The sequence below is a fragment of the Pocillopora verrucosa genome, chromosome 10 (assembly GCF_036669915.1).
Source record: "Pocillopora verrucosa isolate sample1 chromosome 10, ASM3666991v2, whole genome shotgun sequence".
NCBI classification, from domain to species: Eukaryota; Metazoa; Cnidaria; class Anthozoa; order Scleractinia; family Pocilloporidae; genus Pocillopora; species Pocillopora verrucosa.
In genome coordinates this window covers 705,202-722,997 of record NC_089321.1, presented here as the reverse complement: position 1 = coordinate 722,997, position 17,796 = coordinate 705,202, and the positions used below count along the sequence as shown (strand labels likewise).

At 37.4% G+C, this 17,796-nt stretch overlaps 2 protein-coding genes across 2 annotated transcripts; both read right to left on the bottom strand.

The window, feature by feature from the left end:
• Positions 1-11,772, bottom strand: LOC136283986 (tubulin monoglutamylase TTLL4-like). Its single transcript, XM_066173631.1, has 16 exons — positions 11,690-11,772; positions 10,623-10,751; positions 10,366-10,491; positions 9,912-10,010; positions 9,340-9,387; positions 8,586-8,672; positions 7,939-8,052; positions 7,697-7,766; positions 7,005-7,037; positions 6,333-6,404; positions 6,081-6,158; positions 5,686-5,755; positions 5,280-5,350; positions 4,808-4,887; positions 2,397-2,460; positions 1-1,299 (listed from the first exon to the last, which is right to left on the bottom strand). The coding sequence occupies exons 3-16, from the start codon at positions 10,476-10,478 to the stop codon at positions 1,225-1,227; spliced, it is 1,074 nt and encodes a 357-aa protein (XP_066029728.1). The 5' UTR covers positions 10,479-10,491; positions 10,623-10,751; positions 11,690-11,772; the 3' UTR covers positions 1-1,224.
• On the bottom strand, positions 10,619-17,713 carry LOC136283928 (EGF-like repeat and discoidin I-like domain-containing protein 3). Its single transcript, XM_066173499.1, has 6 exons — positions 17,689-17,713; positions 17,083-17,408; positions 16,597-16,738; positions 15,986-16,245; positions 11,690-11,772; positions 10,619-10,751 (listed from the first exon to the last, which is right to left on the bottom strand). Exons 1-6 carry the CDS (start codon positions 17,711-17,713, stop codon positions 10,619-10,621), a joined length of 969 nt encoding a protein of 322 aa, XP_066029596.1.
• Between the last annotated feature and the right edge of the window lie 83 nt (positions 17,714-17,796).

Below are 17,796 nucleotides of genomic sequence, written 5' to 3'. Positions count from 1 at the left end.
ACATCCATTTTGAAATCACAAAATTCAGTCGCTCAATACAAAATTTCTCTCATGTTCCAGCAATTTGATTGATTTCTTTAAACAAGTCTTGAAATTTGATTGGTTGTTGTATTTTAGTAGAGCGGTCTCATTGGTTGGGATAAAAATGTGATTTAGGAAATAGACACCGTCATACATCACACCGGTTACGGAGATTCGATCCGATCAGCCTCTTCCGTGTAACGTCACAAGTTTATGTTAACAACATGCACAAGATTAATTCTTTTTACACTATTTTACTTTTGTTTTTCATTTGTTTTTCCATTTTTCGTTCGAGGGTTTGGCAGGTAAACCATTTTGGAGACTTGAGTGTTAAGCTTATCCATTTTTGTTTCTCGATGGACACATTTCGGAATCTCTGTTTCTCCCCTGCACACATCAGAGTTCAACGAACGATTCTTCACAATCGTTTTTACTCGTTAAAATAATTGTGTTATATTATGTGTTTCACATAATGAAATGCAGCGTTTTTAATTCGTTATCAATTCCTTCATAGTTAAATCAATTAGCCTTTTCTGTGGAAATTGTTTTGCCATTTAGTACATAAATAGATAGAATATGGTAAAAAGTTGTGTCAATCATGGAAATTGGATTTACAAGCATTAAGAAGTATTTACTGTTATATACATCTAATCAATATCATGAAGAAAATTCGGTGTTTGGAAATTATGCATAAGAAAATAATTATTTATAAGGTATCATCATCTCAACAATACCTTTCTTTCCTTATTGCAGTTATCTAAAGCTTTGGCTATAAACATTTCTGCTCCAGATCTGCAAACAGAACTTCGATAGAGTGATGATTTTTTTAAACATGATACTCACGTTTACTCTAACCCCACACGGGTTAAATGTCTCATGAAAATTACGTCTATTCTCACTTTTCGCTCTTTGTATACGTAAAATATGAATATGTACATTTATATTACAAGAACGCTTGCAGTTCGAAATGAATCAATTAAACGCTCAAGCATATCTATCTGAGCTTAAATTGAGTCTGTTCAGATGAATCAACAGTTCATGAAGAACTCGCTTCTGTGGGCACGTCTCAATCGTGCAATGCGCATGTCGGCTCTGGATGCACTCTTCACCCTCCCTTCCGATACACACTGGCTGTGGATTAATACTAGGGAGAGAGGGTATGGTAGTTTTTGTCACAGTAAGCGGCCCTCTATCCTGCACTAGTCAGATGTTCGATTTCATCCGAGCTCTCAGCATCTGCCGGGTTCGCTCAGAGGATGTGGCCGAGCTGGAAGACATCTGATGAAAAAAAAGAATAAGTTGAAAATCAAGCATAACAATTTCATGATATGTTAGGCTACGAATGTTAGGCTATGCAAGGTCTTCATATAAACACATACACACAACCCACAATTCCTCCATTCGCTCTGATGAAGGGCTAATTCTCGAAATGTTATCTTCGAAACTCTTCACGGTGGCTAATTTACGTTATCAATTCAATTGATAATACTAAATTACCCTATGCAAGGTTTGACTGGTCTTCAGTCTTCCTCGTGGCGCTGGTGGCCATCACAGAAACCCGTGGGCGGAGGTGTGATGATAAAGTCCAGTGGAAAAGAGGAAAATGGCTTGTGCCCTCCATGCTCCAGCGGGGTTTATCATTACCTATTAATCGTTTTTAAATCTCACCAAGCTAATATTTGGCAGTCTTCATAAAAAATGAGTTTTGCATAATGATGTCACAAAACATTGGAATGAAAGCTACAGGGCAGCGCGTTAGCGTGGCTGTGTTCATAACGAAAAAAATTTGTAATTTGTTACGCTCCGTGTTCATAAAATAGCTCCGTAACCCTCACCGAGGCTTGACCGTTGGTTCGTTTGCTTTACGGCTTGTGTAAGCGGTAAACTAACTGAATGTGTGGCTAACTGACTATTTTTACGGTGCGAATGAATTCTTCGAAGTTTTAATCAGTGCTGTTAGTACTAACAAACAGAGAACCGTACAACAAATCGCTTTAACTGCTTCACGCTCTTTGATCTGAGGTAAGGTCAGTCGGCGCGAAGAGTCCCTAAGAATCTTGCACGTTCGGTTAGAGTTTTCTAGGTTAGAGCGATTTTGTAGAGTTGAATGGCTGACCTGGAAATCAAACACGATGTTTGAAGAGGATGAAAAACTACGAGGACGGAGCCAAACTAAGGACGATTGAGTTAAACAAGTTTAACGTAGGAGATAAACATAAATACAAAGTAGAAATCAAGTGTATGTTATTCAGTTGTAGCAAGACAAACGTATCGTGAGGAGGAGCTCAAAAAACTGAAGTGACTTCCCATGGAATAAGCGGGGTATTCAGTAAAAAGAGATTGCACTTTTTACAAGAAGTTTGAGAAAAACCCACCTTAGATGTGTGCGATTTTGTTGACTTCTTCTTTATTTTGGGCAGAAGCACCGGAGCCGAAGCACTGGAAAGAAAAAGACGGATAGTGGTTCTTGACATAATACTATTTAGTGCTGGCTGTGACAAAATATCAGAAAGCTACTTTTGAAACCACTTTGGTATATGTGGCCTAGAATGAAGTTGGAGGTCTGATGGGCACCCTTAGCCCAAATTGCCATCGTGGCCATCGTCGTTTCAGTAAAGAAACCGGTTTCGCTTTACATAAGTATCTTTGTCACTTTAAAACTGAACTTGGAATCACTGTTGGTATCTGAGCAAATACGCTCCTACCCCTCCCCTAACCCAACGACTGTCAACTGATAACAGATTTGGGTAAATGTTGAGGTAAAATGATCCAAAAACTTCATAAGTGCATCTGCGTTTAGGAGAACATGTAACTTTATAGCAAAGTGCCACTTTCTATTAAGATCACCTTTGCACACCTAAAACTAAACTACAGTTTTCAAGATTGTCACTTAGGCCGATGAAGAAATTCATTGATGGAAATTCATCGATTGTCAGTTGTGAATTAGCGATTAATTTACAGGAACATGGGACGAAATAGCTAAAATAGGTGTAGAGTGAACTAGAGAGATTAGAGTTTTGATGTAGGAAGGAAAGAAAAAGATGAAGACAAAAAGTGAAAGTTACTATATATTGCCCTGATTCGTTAGAGCTTTCAGAATTTTCTTTATTCTTACGTCTACAAGAAGGAGCTGACTTACATCGTGGAGTTGTTCGAAGTTTTCTATTTGATAAAGAGAGGAGAAAAGAGGACAACAAAAAGAAAAGACAGAGTTAGAGTACCAAAGATGGAAGGGTAAGAGAGGACGAAAAAGGAAAAACATCAGGACGGTCGTCTTTTTCCGGGTATCGGCCGGCAGAAAAAGAGGAAAGTAAAGAAAGAGAAGTCGAGATTAGTAATAAAGTATAGTAGAGGAAAAATCGCCAAACTAGAATGAGGATCCAAAATTTAAGGAGTACGAAAAGGTTCAGAAAGAAGAACAAAGTTTCGTTTGTCACTGTCACATTTTGCCATGCGGATACATCTCTTCTGAGGATAAGAGAAAAATGACAGACTTAAACTACAAAGAGATGTTTAGAAACAAATCCCTTTCCTGGGAACCCTGGATATGATCCTGTTCATGACTTTCCTCTGTAACAATCTGTCGATACAACGCGTGCAACTTAACCGTATTGAATCATGATAGTTCCTTTTCTTCACATTCAGCTCTTCAATAATCTGGAATGTGCGATCAGAATCTCACTCCTCGTCGCAAAGATGCGTACAGGTAATGTGAAATTAGTGATGAATTTTCAATGTCCCAAGAAATACCGGGAGAAAAAAGAATACCTTTTGCCCTTAAATGATGTAACAGCTGATTTTCTCCGCGGAGAATTTTTCAAGATGGAAGCTGTGCTATTCCTAAAAAGGTGAAAAGCAAGAAATGGAAAAAGGGGAGAGAAATAATTGCATGGGAGAAAAGAACCGGACTAAGACTGAACTTTGAAGACTTTCACCCAACCAAATTTGGATATATTCATATGGGACATGTTTAGGAACATGAAAAATTGCTGACATAATACCTTTTGATAGTCTTAGTTGAAGAAGCAGAGGAAAGCCTACTAACAGTGAGGAAGGAAAAATAAAGTCAAAACAATCAGTGATGATCTCAATTCGAAACAGCGCGAGCAGTACAATCAACTAACAGAGCTTAAAGCGAGAAATGAGTCCTTCTGATTACCAATGGATCTGTTGTAGCTTTTAAAGTAGGTGTGCGGACTACAGAGTAAATACATGGCAAATACGAACTTGTAAAAAATTTTAAAGTGTAATAAAGAAAGAAGCTTAACATTTCAAACAAACTCAAATATCTGAGCACGAAAACCAGGAAGTAGAGTGGCAAGAGAGCTTCTAGAAAAAAGCTTAAACAAGCTTAGAATGAGTTTCTGAGGAACAAGGATGAACAACAAAGGAAGTAGTGTGTGAAGTAGTGCAGAGCACGGAGGAGAATAATCAGAACCCATCGTAGAAAAAGGACCAAAGTCAACATAAAAGAAACTGCGCCAATCCCAAAAAACCATGCAGCACCTTTCCAGCATGTACCTAATAGAAGTAGATGAAGAGTTTGAGTTGCTCCACTCCTTTATTCTCGCAGCTGGTGCTGAGAAGCGTCTGAGAGAAAGAAGAAACGCTCAAGAACATGTAGAACACTGAGAATGGACGGAGAGTGACATGGTGTTTCAGATTGAGGGCAACCTATAAATTGACTTTAAATAAATGTTATCATCAGGAATATCAAAACAAACAAACAGCGATATGCAGTTTTTGTCAATCGACATTAAGTCGGAATTCAATTTTTTACACCGACCTTGATTTGATGAGTCCGTGGTCCAAACTGAGAGCTGGAGCGGAAGAGGACCTGTACGTTATACCTTGAGGGCAATTCCACTGTGAGGAAAAGGCGTCTCTCAATCAATTAATCGATAAAGCCTTAAATCTTGTGATCGAGCTATCAATCGATTACTCAATCAAACAATCAATCAGCCAGTCAGTTCTTCAGTCTATAAGTTATTTGATAAAACCATTCATTCGATGGATCCGATTCAATCAATTCAGTCAGTCGGTCGGTCGGTCCGTCAGTCAGTCAGTCAGCAGGCCAGCTAACCGGTTACACAGCTGGTCAGTCAGTCAGTCAGTCGTCAGTCCATCGGTCAATCAGTTAGTCGTCAATCAGTCAGTCAGTAATCCAAATAGAATTTCGAACTATTTTCAAAATCTTTAAAGGAATGATTACTTTCTTTGCGAAAACAGATAAATCAATTAATAAAATTAAGCCTCACTTGATGTGTTGGATCCGAGGTTGCCCCAATATGAAGTTTCTTTTCACCAAGTGTTTGGAGAACAGCGATTCCTGTGTAAGAAAAAAGACCAATTTAAATAAACATTTACAGTGTAGAATCGTAAGAAACATAACACGAAAAAACTTAAGACCATAAGGGCAACAAAAAGACGCAGAATTTTAAAGAGTGATACGGACTACACTTGTTCAGCTCACGTTGTGGAACGCACGACTCCCGGTGTAGTGGTCTGGTTTTAAACTGGCCCCCATTTAAACCAGCTCTGAGCTGCACTGAGCCAGCCAGTTTAAATATCGCAAATACATACATAGACTGCAAATAACGTAGTTTACTTTTTCCGAATATACATTACGGTGACCTAGCTTTTTCTACCTGAATTTAAACTTACCCAGGACTGTGCTCCGCCCTTCTCTCATGTATTTTCTTGTCCATTCGTCCAACAAAATGTTGTAATATCTCTATAAGGAAATTGGCAGAAAAAAATTCGATCAAGGATGGAGGGAAGAGAAAATCATTTTAAAAGAGAGCAAAATTGCTGGAGTCCGTCGCACCATTCGGGGAAAAAAAACAGTGATTGAAAGAAAATGGTTGGCGCACCGCTCGGACCTCTGAGAGTGACACACACTATAAGTAGTACCTACTACAGAAATCCGCGCGGCGCGCTAAAATCTTCCTTTTTTTCTCTGATTTCTTTTGGTCGCGTGACGGACTTCGGCAACAAGCAGGGACTGCCCGTAGTTTAATGAGGTAGTAATAACTGTTTGTACGTAAAATTATCCTCACCTGAGACTCAAAGAATCTTAAATACTTGTTGGACGACATGGATGGAAAAACTCTTTGAAAGCATCCTCTTCGACTATTCTGTGAGGGAAAATAAAAACGCTCGAGCTATGCTACATTACGGCAAGTTTGACTTTCTCGAATGCATGGCATTCTCTTATAAAGGATAAAATGAATTCACCTTTCTATTTCACACACGCATAATAAGCAATAAACTTTGTAAAATTTGTTCAAAAATTCGAATGTATAGTGTACCTCATCCTCTGTCTCCATAAGCATTCTAATGTCGTCTGGTGTTAAGATGTCAAGGATTGACTGTTTCGTGCGCTAAAAGACATGAATGAAAGAGAAGTGAACTGATTACAAGTTTGTATTATTAAAATTTCTTACCAATAAATTCAAAATTCGAGTAATCCAAAGTAAGTGACGAACGCAGCTGGGGATTGCATTGGATTAAAGTGATGTTTCTTAAGCTCCAACAGCCTATGTGATTGTTTTAGAAAACTCGATACTCTCTTGAATAACGAGATGCTGATGTTCACTAACACAAATCCCAACTACTCGGTCCCTTTTGCCTTTCCGCGCTCGAAGCATATTCTTTGATTTCACCGTAAATTGTCTTATTAGTTCATTGCGACATTTTCTTTTTTTTTAATTTCTTTCTTTTGACTGGCTGTGTGGTAACTTTCGTTTGGGTTTTGACGCGATTCATCCTGATGCATCCTAGAAAAGCCAGTAAAAGGGTCAAGTGTCTGTTGTTCAATGATGCAGACTTTAAGCGCTCTCTGCGGCGTAATTTCGAGTTCATAAAACATGTTGTGTAACTGTCAGCAAGATATTTCAATAATAAAGGCATTGTGGGATTTCTAGATGCAATCATTTAAAAGAAAGGAATTTGAAGGGAAGCGTTATAAAATGTGTTCCTACCTCGTCTAGGTGACGTTGAACATAAAACGCATGCTGAAACACAAGAAAAATAACGTCCAACACTTAAACAAATTAAGACGACACACAAAAGAACAGTTTGACTTGGTTCGAAGTCAATTCCTTGTTAAATTGTCGCAAATAATGGAATGTATCTATAGCCAGTACTTTTTAACATCATTTGTACGTTCTAATAATCCGTAAGGCAGGCTCATAAGTAAAATGATTAAACTATATATTGGGGTCAGTGCAGGAGAAGTATTAAGTCAGCAGCAATCTCCAATACAAAAGCACTCAATAGAGCATGTCTAACTATTTCCCTTCTCGAAACATAAATCTAGACTATTACTATACTACAATTTTTTTTTACTTTAGTCTTTGTCTCCACTGGAGGTATTTGACCTAAATGTATTTGTTGTTTTTAGAAATTGTAATCGTTATGATTGATTGGTAACAGGACCTCTTGTCGTCCAATTCTGTCTGTAATCATACTCTTGATTGACAAATTGGACTCCCGCTTTGCGGTCGTCCAATTTTGTTAAACTCTCGTATGATTACCGACCGAATTGGACTCCACTCGGTCCTATTACCATTATATATATGACGTTGTCACAGTAAATTAAGACTGGCAAACAACATAAAAACATGTTGTTCTAAATATCTGTAGGTATTTGCCATCCATAACATATATTCACCTTTCCTCTCTCATCTGAAGAAAGACCCGTCACAGCTTTATCTTGAACAAACTGGTTCATGTTACTAGTGCTGAAACCAAACAGGAATTTCACGTTCATAATACATTATACTCATATGTGCGCTGCACAATGCAACCATATTGAAAAATTACATGTTGGCGGAGTCACGTGCCTCACTATTCATCATTTGCAAATAGCTCGTAATTTCAATTTCTCTCTGATATTCCAATAGTTAGACTGACCTTGAAGTTGAGGTTGTGATCAGGTTTTCTGGGATGCAAAACCCTGCCAGGTTTAACAAGTCTTTTATCATCTGTCCCTTGATGTTACGGTCCAGTTGAGAGGTGGAGTGAAGACTGGGGAGGAAGTTGACGAAGTTTACTCGATTAACGAACGCGCATTTTTCTGCGCATCTCAATACGCACCTAATTGTACATCTTACTGCGCATCCTATTGCACACCCTTTTACACAACTTGCTGCGCATCTTATTGCACTTCAGACAAAGAGTAAACAAAACGAATGCTCGTAAATGTCCCGCAATAAATCAATTAACACAAGATGTGCATTAAAAAGCATTTTGAAAAATAAGTTAAAAATCATCCTCGTTTTCGATGAGAAAAATTATAAATGGCAGCCTTTTTGTCCCTTACTATGTTCCAATGTCTGGCGGACCATGGAAAAAAAATTTTTTTGCATGCGAAAACAATTATTTGAATGGGTTCACAAGAACACCATAGAACTACAATCCCTTAAGAATGAAAATTTGTGAGTTGGATACATATCCCTCGCGAGGTCAGTATTTCAATCTCTTGAGTATGTGAATTTCGGTTGAATACTGGTATCTCTCGCGTGGTCAATATTTCTGAACATGACAAATGCGTGAATTACCTTGGAGATATATTCACTTCTAGTAGCCACGGTTTAAGGGTCTCATCCAACATGACATCAAATCCAAAAAGCTCATGACAGCAAGATCTAGACAATGTTGTAGATGGTAGTAAAGATATTACAGTTAGTAATACTGACTGAGTTAGATGTTCCAGCGAGGAAAAAAAAACAGATTTTGTAACTTATCGTACGGACCATGAAAACGAGTTTAGTAAGATATTAACGAAGTACATTAAAAAAAATACGCGCTTCTGATTAGCTGAAAACGAGCGCATTCTCATGTAACACGAGTGCAAAGTTGTAGCACAAGTGCAAGTTACAAATGACGCGCGCACGCTTTCAAATTTCGTTTGTCTCGACTTTCTGCAATGTTTTTTCAAGTACATTACTAACCAAGTAATTACATAATTTTTCTTTTTCATAACTTTTTCTTTTTGGTGTAATAAGCACTTGCAAATTTTTCAAAGATTACAAATAGCACTTGCCCTATGAGCTCATACAATTCTGTTGTCTTTGAAAAATTTACTCGTGCTTATGAGCACCAAATTACACTAGAAATCATGTTAATATTTATACTTGTTACATCTCTGGGTTCAAATAGCGCGCGAAGATATCAATTCAAATAAAATTTTGAATTGAGGAGGGCATACAGCTATAAACAGCGCGGTAAATAGACCAATCATAGCGTACGTACTATAACTAAACTCTGTTCAAAATGCACAAATGTTGTTCAAGACCAACTGCAGTCTCTTACCTTTTTCTCACATTCTGTTTCACCATGGTGTTTACCGCTGAGTCAGACCTGAAACATTCACATCAAGAAGTTCAATTTCACTAAATTTTCTTGTGCATGTTAAGATTTAATGAAACGGCGAAAATGGTGAAAATGTAGAAATCAATAAAAATAGATCTTCAGATTCTTTGACAAGCACAGTGTAATGACAGGGTTCAAGTTTTCAGCAAAATGCGACAAAAAATGTATCTATCTATGTATCTATCTATGTATCATGCGTTCTTTATTATCTACAAAGTTTTCAAAGTTATCATCTCCGTACGTAATAAGACATTTGCGGCTCAAAAAACGTTAAAACTGATCAGTAAACGTGTCGGTATCTTGTTTTTGCCGCTACGCCATCTTCGCAGGAACTCATTCTATAATGCTGGCGGCTTCTGCCTTTTACGGCCAAACTAACGCAAGTTCAAACTAGTTGAGTTACTAAAGAAACTTGAACCTATAGACTATTGTGCAGCTGTACTTGTCAAGATGGATTTTACTAACTTTCCGGTGAGTATTACTTTACAACAACAGCACTTTCTGTTACTTACGCTATGATAGCTTTGACAACCAAATCCTTTATTGTCTCCCAAACATGAACGTGGTTGATGTTCATGCGTTTCATGTAACCCCAAAGAGCTTTCAAACTCCTAAAAAACAGAAGCGTCACGTTTAATTAGCAAAATGGAATGTTTATTTTTCAGCTTATCTATGAGAAAGATTGCAATCAAATTAAATACAAATGTACTCCAAATTAAAATGTACCATAACTTGGAAGTACTGACAGAAAGAATAAATTTTTGACGACGGCGTCGGAATATCGTCTGTACGAGCTTGCTCTACCCCTACACATTTCTTTGCAAAGCTGAACAAATTAACCGTTTACACTTTAAAATTAGTAACTATGTTCTCCACACTGAAGTCAATCACTGTTAGGGTTTAGGGGTTTAAGCTTATTACAGTAAGTACATGTACAAGTGAATGAACAACACTACTTTAACCTACCATTTGTGTCCCTGACAAACAGTTTCATCTGAATTCGCTTGGTAAGCTCCTTCATTCTTTTTATTGATGCTGTAATTTGTCAGATGCATGAACTTGTTGCTCAAACTTTTCATGGATGATGAGTACCTTGAAAACAAAATGGAGATGGGAATCTTAGGAGGTGTACAGTGTAACGTTGGACAAATTAACCTTCACAACTACTTAACCATGCACACATCTATTTATTGTATGTCATACTTGAGTCTTTGAAAACTTACTTGCATGTTGCAAATCTCACAAGCCCATCTTCAAAGACATATATCCTCAGAGGATCGTATGAAGTGACGTAGACATAGATTCGAAGATCAAACTTGCTTCCATTGATGAGAAACGGTTTGGCAAGGTACCTGAAAATCACAACAATGATGATATTAATCAAATTGTAACAATTTCTTCAAATGTGATCGGTGAATTAGCTGCTTTATTCTTCACTAATTATTAGATACAGTTGTAATCGGATAATTAGCTGTAATCAGACACCTGCAATCTGACAGTTGAAGCAGCCAACCATGCTTAGTCCTTTCAGTCAAATCCACCAATCACAGAATTGATCACAATAGTCATAGCAACAACCACTTATCCCTGGAAAATTGTGGAATTTCCAAAAGTTTAGGAATTTTCCTCTTAAATATTGTCTCTCCTGCACATATTTGTCCTAAATGTATTTGTTGTTTTCAGAAATTATAACTATTGGTAACAGGACTTTGAGTCATCCAATTCTGTCTGTAACCAAACTTGTGAGTGAAAAATCGGACTTGCACTTTGCGGTCGTCCGATTTGGTAAATCACTCGTATGATTACAGACTGAATTTGATGACACAAAGTCCTACAACCATTATTAATGACTAGTCTTTTTACGAACATGTTTAGTGCTTACTCAGTCATCAGAGCTTAATCAATTATAGTCCACAACAATTATTGTGCACTGTGCAGCTACATTACAATTCAACAAGGAAGTACCACTGCAGAAGCAATGTGAGAATTACAGCCTTATTAAATCTTTGAATTCATTCAGGGGGTGTGCTTCATCTTTTTGGGGAAGTGGGTGGGAAGAAAGGCAGTCACAGTAGCCTTCCCGCAGTGATGACTGTCACCCATGAGTAATGAAACTCTGGACTTGAAATCCCTAGAGGTTGTGGCATCTCTCTACCATGTATACACAATTAATGTACATGTACTAGAGCATTGAGGTTGCTATTGTTGAGTATTATCCCTACAATACTGAGTAGTACATACACAAGTTACATACTAGTTAAATAAACTCAGAGGGAAATATACAGCATACCTCTGAACAATAACAGGTCTCTTCCTTGGAATTTGATTCCACTTGTGAATGACACGGATTCCAATCCCTCTGGCTGAAGCAGGCTGTACATGAAAAAATCAGAGTAACCCTTTAACTCTCTGAGGTGATTGACAAAGAACTTCTCCCCATGATATTCATACATTATCCTGCAAATTAAACAGGTATTGAGAAACTCCAACTTATCAGGCAGAAGAATCTAACACTAAATTTTCATAGCTGATATATGAGGAAATGTGTAGCAGCTGGAGAGGAGAATAAACGATCAGATCTTGGGAGTTAAAGAGTTAAAAAATCTAACGATACCATGCAAATCAAAGACTTGCCAGTTAGTTGATTAAGTGCAGTCTTGACATGTTAGTCACCCTTCATACCTCCAAAAGGGTTATAACATATGCACATGAGGCTATAGTATGGATCCTTGTGATAAAGATCAGCTCAAGTTTGCGCAGTAGTGAAATGCCTTAAATTTAATGGCAGTCACAAAAAGGGGACCATTCAAACACAAAAAACCCTTAACAGGCAACAGCATGATGTTTTACTTGAAATTTTAGTTACTAGTAAGTGGCTTATTGCAGTTAGCGATACACCAAAGTGTCCTCTCTGTCTCAAAATTACAAAAACGGATGATGCTCGTCTTCCCTGTACTTCATGGAAGAAGGATTTTCATCTAATGAGTCTTGGTCCTGATTTTGACTCTTCGGGCCACTGTCATATGTGCAGCTCTAATAACAACATGTCACTCGATGATCTTAGTGAAGATGAGATTGATCTTCCTTTAAAACTTCAAGAAATTGTCAATAATCGTGGCTTGAAATTGATACATCAGAACATTTGAAGCCTACCATAGAAAATCAACCAACTACGCCTTCTGTTAAGCAAACTCAAGTCTAGTATTCACATCTTTGGGCTGACTGAAACTTGGTGAAAGCACTCAATTCCTGACAATGAATTATCAATTCCTGGTTATAAACTGTTTAGAAAGGACAGACAGGGGAAAGGTGGAGGCGTAGCAATATGTTCGCAATGATGTTATGGTTGACAGAAGAGAAGATCTTGAAAGGCCCGACATAGAAGGCCTTTGGCTTGAAGTTTCCCTTTCAAAGTCGCGTAGTCTACTAACCAGTTGTTTATACTGACCTCCAAACTCATCTAACCACTATGATAAAGGTTTCTGTTCAAAAATGAATAACACTCTGAACACTGCTGTCTCAAAGGGTCAAGAAGTGGTTTTACTTGGAGATTGGAACACCGACTTTGCGTCAAAACGCTCAACTATCCCAGAATCTAACCAACTTAAATCTTTATTTAAATCGTTGCAGTTTACTCAAATCATCAAGGAGCCTACAAGAGTCACCGCAGAATCTAGAACTATGATTGATCTGATTGCTACAAACCATCCATAAAACATTAAAGACTCTGGGGTCGTCACCGGGGTAAAATTTCCGCACAGCCCCTTACCACATTATGCATTCAGTTCTCAGATAGAAAAAACAATGACAAAAACAATACATTGCCATTGGGAAAACAGATTTGTTTTACAATAGTATGGGGCTGTGCGGAAATGTTACCGTCACCGGTACTAGCTTAAGCGATCATGAAATGTCTTTCTGTGTCAGAAAGATAAATTGGAAAAAAGCTCCATCACAACTTAAAACATTTCGAAATTATGCAAATTACGACCCAGATAAATTCCTCGAGGACTTGAAAAACACAGACTTCGATCTCCCAAGTGAAAACGTTAACAATAAGGACGTTAATGAGCTTTGGCAGTCCTTCAAAGATAAGTTTACCCACATAGCAGAACGTCACGCCCCCACTATTGTAAAACGCGTTAGGGGCTTAAACATTTATTGTCCTTGGCTCAATACTTCTATCAAACGTCAAATGAGACAAAGAGATTAGTTACAGAAAAAAGCTCACACCACCGGACTTCCCTCAGACTGGAAAAGATACCGCTTACAAAGAAATTGAGTTACCAATTTAATCAGAAAGGAAAAGGAAAACTACAATCGAAGGCTCATCAACGAGAATGCTGGTGATCCCAACTCATTCTGGTGAACAGTTAAGAAAATCCTGCTCTCCAAAAGCAAAGAACCATCACCAAAACTTAAAGTCGATGGTCAAGTAATAACTGAAAAAAGCTAAATTGCAAATTCTTTCAACAATGTCTTTGTAAATACAGCTATCAACCTTTGCAAATCATTTATAAATGCTGCATCGAACCTCTTGTCAAGTATATCTTTAAAAAAGCTACGAACTCTACTTTTCTGTTTACAAATATTTCTCAATCTACTGTTCAGTCTGAAATCCGACGACTTAAATCAGGCAAAGCTGTGGGCTTAGATATTATTCCACCAAGACTTCTAAAGGACGCTTCTGCAATGGTCACTAAACCTATTACAGCAGTAATTAATGCTTCACTGTCTCAGGGCAAAGTTCCAGACGACTGGAAAGCTGCTTATGTTATTCCATTATTAAAGAAAGGGAGGAAAGACAATGTTGACAATTATCACCCCATATCTATCTTACCTGCAATATCAGAGTTACTTGAATGAGTGGTGCATACTCAACTAGTAAGTTATTTGCAAGAAAACCGTCTACTTAGCCCATTCCAATGTGGATTTCACAAACAACACTCAACAACATTTGCAGCTCTGTCTTTCGCGGACACAATCCGGCAAAATATTGATCAGGGTTTCATGATGGGAGCAGTTTTTGTGGACTTGCGTAAGGCATTTGATACAATAGATCATTCTATTTTGTTGAGAGAACTGCACTTTCTTGAAATCAAAGGCAAAGAGCGAAACTGGTTTGAAAACTATCCGTCTGGCCGCACCCAAGTTGTTGGCATCGGTGGTGCCTCGTCTGATCCTCTACACATAACATCTGGTGTTCCACAATGTTCCATATTAGACCCTCTACTCTTTGTTATTCATATCAACGATTTGCCCCTCTGCATTAAGATTTGTAATGTGCTTATGTACGCAGCTGATACATTCTGTTTTGTGCTGGATATAAGACCGTCAGAATCAGGGCCTGAATACAATGGGTGAATGGCTTCAAGTGAACAGCTTGTTTCTAAATACTCCAAGACTGAAGCCATGCTATTTGGAACTCATTCTAAACTGTCCAAACATTAAGACTTTCATATTACTTTTCATGGACAAAGTTTAAAACGGGTAAACATGTTCACTTATCTTAGTATTATATTTGATGAGACTATTTCTTGGGCTCCCCACATTCAGCACATTTTATCTAAAGCTAAGAAAAGATTAGGTATGCTATCTCGATTATGAAGAGATTTAACTTGTCATGCTGCCAACAATTTATATCTATCATTTATCCGTCCAATTTTTGACTATGGCGACACTGTATGGAACTGTTGTGGAGTGGGCAATGCCAGACTGCTGGATAATTTTCAAAGAAGGGCATCCAAAATTGTTTCAATATCTATGGATAGTACAAAGCTTTAATGGATCTAAAATGGCCTGAGTTACAGTCGAGAAGAGACGAACATACTTTTAAATTAGTTAATAAATGCATTTCTGGTAACTGTCCTCAATTTTTTAAGCAATATTTCAATTTTAATAATACCAGAACAAGACAGAGAAATTTACTTCATTTGCCTCGCGTTTGAACTGAAACAGCCAGGAAATCTTTTTATTATCCTAGATGAGTTGTTTATAATATTCAAGTTAATTAAAATTTTTTATAATATTTTATATTGACTAGATTCTTATTGTTTTGTGTGTATTTATAGATTTTTATACCATTCTAAATATATAGATTTTTATAGTATTGTTCGATATTTAGATAACACATAAATTATTGGTCTTGCCACTGTTATTATTATTGGTAGTATTATTTATATTTATTTTTGCATTATGCATTGTATTTCTTTTATGATCCTATTCACCAGGGCTCCTATTGATAGCAGAGCTGTACGTTCTGATGGGACTACCCTGGTGTGGGGATTGTTATTTATTTTAAATAAAAGGGGTCATCATACAATTAAAATTATAACATGCTGATTGCACTAGCTGTAAATATGCAAGAGAAAATCAAGAAACTTCAATTTTGAATGCCAGGCTAGATATGTGGCATAATTAACTTTTTCCATAGTAGAATGCATGATCAGGGGCTTAGCCTCTTCGTATTTGCAGATGACTTAATTAAGAAATACTTCCAACATATTATAACTGTTATCTCTATACTGCGCAGACATAAGGATATGTTTTTAACAGTTTTAAACTAAATAACTGCTTCTACATTTACCTTAGGTGAACTCTGTCCCGGTACTTTATAGTAGTAGAAGTTCAGTCCATCTTCACTGTACTGCAGTTTGTATGCTGTTACCCACTGGCTGTGAGCATTCCTTCCCTGTGTTGCTATACTTGTTAATTTGGTGTAACTGCCAAGAGCCACCTGTATCCATTGATTTCCATTATTCTTGCCAACTGACCATCCTCCTTGCTTGCCTCCACCAGCCTTGAAGTTCAATCTTCCCTGGATTGCTGCATGATTTCTATCCCATTCTGAAGATGCAGTGATCTAAGCGTCTTCAATGCGTCCACTCTCCAAACCAAGAGGTGCCAAACATTCTTTACAGAATTACAAAAGGTAAAAGAACAGTTTATGTGTATGTGTTTATGTACTGAGGTATGTAGGTATGTTTGAGGGTAGGTATATACAGTTCTAGTAAAAATTAAAAAGTTACACAAAATTTGGATTAAGCAGAAATTCTTTCTGTATGTCATATGTAGCATCTAACAATCTACAGTTTCTTGTTATATCCATTTTAACATTATACTGGCTATAATCAAAACATGTGTTTCACCCTTCCATTTTTCAGTGCCAAATAAGTTCATGTAAGACAACAATCATACCTGCTGAGCAACCATACAGCTCCATCCTTAGTGATATATGACCATACCATGCTGTTGGTCGAAGTTTGATGTAGCGAGCTTTGATGGGTGGGTTTAACTGGTGATAAACAATGTTGTCTCTGTCTTCATTTCCTTTGAATACCTACAAATACATACAAGTAAAATTAATAATCAGTTACCAAAGTCATGCCATTTTAGAAGGTAGTTTAAACTTACATTTAAAATTATAACATGTTGATTGCACTAGCTGTAAATATGCAAGAGAAAATATAGAAACTCCAATTTTGAATGCCAGGCTAGATATGTGGCATAATCAACTTTTTCCATAGTAGAATGCATGATCAGGGGCTTAGTCCCTTGGTATTTGCAGATGACTTAATTATGAAATACTTGCAACATATTATAACTGTTACCTCAGTCTATACTGTGCAGACAAAAAGATATGTTTTTAACAGTTTTAAACCAAGTAACTGCTTCTACATTTACCTTAGGTGAACTCTGTCCTGGTACTTTATAGTAGTAAAAGTTCACTCCATCTTCACTGTACTGCGGTTTGTATGCTGTTACCCACTGGCTGTGAGCATTTCTTCCCTGTGTTGCTATACTTGTTAATTTGGTGTAACTGCCAAGAGCCACCTGTATCCATTGATTTCCATTATTCTTCCCAGCTGACCATCCCCCTTGCTTGCCTCCACCAGCCTTGAAGTTCAATCTTCCCTGGATTGCTGCATGATTTCTATCCCATTCTGAAGATGCAGTGACCTGAGCGTCTTTAATGCGTCCACTCTCCAAACCAAGAGGTGCCGAACATTCTTTACCGAAATAAAGAAGGTAAAAGAACAGTTTATGTGTATGTGTTTATCTACTGAGGTAGGTACGTATGTTTGAGGGTAGGTATATTCTAGTAAAAATTAAAAATTAGACAAAATTTGGATCAAGCAGAAATGTTCTACGCATCTCATAAAGTAGTATTTAACAATCTACAGTTTCTTGTTATATCCATTTTAACATTATACTGGCTATAATCAAAACATGTATTTCATCTTTCCATTTTTTAGTGCCAAATAAGTTCATGTAAGACAACAATCATACCTGCTGAGCAACCATACAGCTCCATCCTTAGTGATATATGACCATACCATGCTGTTGGTCAAAGTTTGATTTAGCAAGCTTTGATGGGTGGGTTTAACTGGTCATAAA